The sequence below is a fragment of the Aplysia californica genome, unplaced genomic scaffold (assembly GCF_000002075.1).
Source record: "Aplysia californica isolate F4 #8 unplaced genomic scaffold, AplCal3.0 scaffold00032, whole genome shotgun sequence".
In the NCBI taxonomy this organism is placed as follows: domain Eukaryota; kingdom Metazoa; phylum Mollusca; class Gastropoda; order Aplysiida; family Aplysiidae; genus Aplysia; species Aplysia californica.
In genome coordinates this window covers 1,541,150-1,543,063 of record NW_004797302.1, presented here as the reverse complement: position 1 = coordinate 1,543,063, position 1,914 = coordinate 1,541,150, and the positions used below count along the sequence as shown (strand labels likewise).

Sequence of the window (1,914 nt, the reverse complement as noted above, 5' to 3'; positions counted from 1 at the left end):
ATATATATATATAAAATGTGTGCTTTGATCATACGAAGTTTAATTCAATCCAGACACACCTTAATATGGCTGAAAACATCGGGTGTTGCTCTATTTTTCACCGAATTTGGAGTTACTGATATCTTTTAAAATGAACGAAACCTGCACATTTTGTAATTGGCAAGCAAAATCTCGTTACTTTTAGAGTAAGAAAAAGAGGGAAAAAGAAAGTATTTTTATACCTACTGAACTTTTTTTTCTCGAATCAAGTCATGATAATTCAGAATGACAGAACATGCCCATAATTACTCTTTTTTAAAAAGTATTTTGTTTTATATCCTTTCAAATGCATCCATTGACCATATCCTGGCTTTTTTCGTTGACATTTCACCTTTCGTTTTGTCGTCAATAAATACTGAAAAGAGGCCAAGACCTTGCTAACATATTAATATAATTTTCACATGTAGTTGAATGCATTTCGCAGCAAAAATATACATGTTTGTGTGTGTGTGTGTGTGTGTGTGTGTGTGTGTGTGTGTGTGTGTATTCCGTCACCTGAGCAACAGTTAATGCAAGCACGTGATACAAAATTAAAAGAAACCAGGTTAAACACCCTAACACACAAATTACACCGTTTTTGAGGACAACAGTGAGCATTGCATCTGAAACGCCTCACCCCCCCCCACCTCCCACACACGTACACTCACACTTTTTTGTCTCAATATGATATGAACAAGACGCTAGAAACCAGATTTTTGGAATAAGACTGGATGCCTTTACATTTAATTTGACAGTCTATCCCAAATAGTTATCTATTCTTATCATCTTACTGATATCATTTAATTTTTAAAAAATGCTGTCTGTAAACATAAAAACCTAAAGAGAGGGAGAGGGAGAAAGAAACACACTAAAACACACATACACACACTCACATACGCACGCACGCACACACACCATACACACATAGACAGCTAGCTAGCTAGCTAGAGATAGATAAATAGATATATAGATAGATAGATAGATGGATAGATAGATAGATAGATAGATAGATAGATAGATAGATAGATAGACAGATAGATAGATAGATGGGGGAGACAGAGATACAAAGAGAGAGAGAGACAAAGAGAGAGACAAAGTCAGAGAGAGAGAGAGAGAAAGAGAGATAGGGATGGAGGGAGGGAGGAAAAAAGTAATTACAAAACAATGAAGGACCTATAAGCTCGCCCTCGTTTATTTGAAAGTAAATATTTACGTGTGCATGATCTATTCGGGAATAGAATTAAGCGATAGAAGTAAAGTAAGGGAAAGAAAAGAAATGAACAAATCGAAGAAATATTCTTATATTGTTTCGACATTTAAATCTATTTGAGAAGATCTTTTCGTCTCCTGGAGTGTATTTACGAACACACACGACGACTTTTTCCTCCTGTGTTACTTACTGGAAAAAACGGGGGGAAATCCAAACTAAAAAGGACCGGGTGTTTTGTGGATTGAATTTCTCCTCGGCGATGCCTCATCAGTGAAACTACAGACCAGACTCTCGGGTATATTATATCTACTACTACCAACACACAGGATCATGGACGTCTACAGTTACCGTTCCGAAGTCCAACTTCTGATAACGGTCTCGATTTTCTTCTGTCTGTCAGGTAAGTTGGGTTTTTCTTTCCTTTAGTTACGATGTCGATGCATAACGTTTTGTAAACCCTCTCCCCTTTTACCTCTCGTGTAAGTCACCGACGCCCCCTCCCCCCCTCCCACCCTCCCACACACACATCACTCGTACACCCGAAAAAATTATATCCAGCGCCAAATTAAAGAAGGGAACAAACAAAAAGTAAATAAACAAACAAACAAAATACCTCAACAATAGACACCAAACAAACAAAAGGAAAAAACAAAAACCCAACAAAACAAACCAATCAAAGAACGTAA

General features: G+C 37.1%; 1 protein-coding gene across 5 annotated transcripts in view; it reads left to right on the top strand.

Moving 5' to 3' along the window:
* The window catches only part of LOC101848720 (lachesin), a 122,075-nt gene that overhangs the window by 3,738 nt on the left and 116,423 nt on the right, over positions 1–1,914 (top strand). For 2 of the 5 annotated variants that reach the window (XM_005091577.3, XM_005091579.3), the window contains exon 2: positions 1,353–1,628. In XM_005091577.3, coding sequence (XP_005091634.1) covers positions 1,559–1,628 — 70 coding nt within the window. In that variant the 5' untranslated portion in view covers positions 1,353–1,558. Of the gene's footprint in view, positions 1–1,256; positions 1,629–1,914 lie in introns of all 5 variants that reach the window. The other 3 variants (XM_005091575.3, XM_013091314.2, XM_005091580.3) reach the window with 2 other exon arrangements.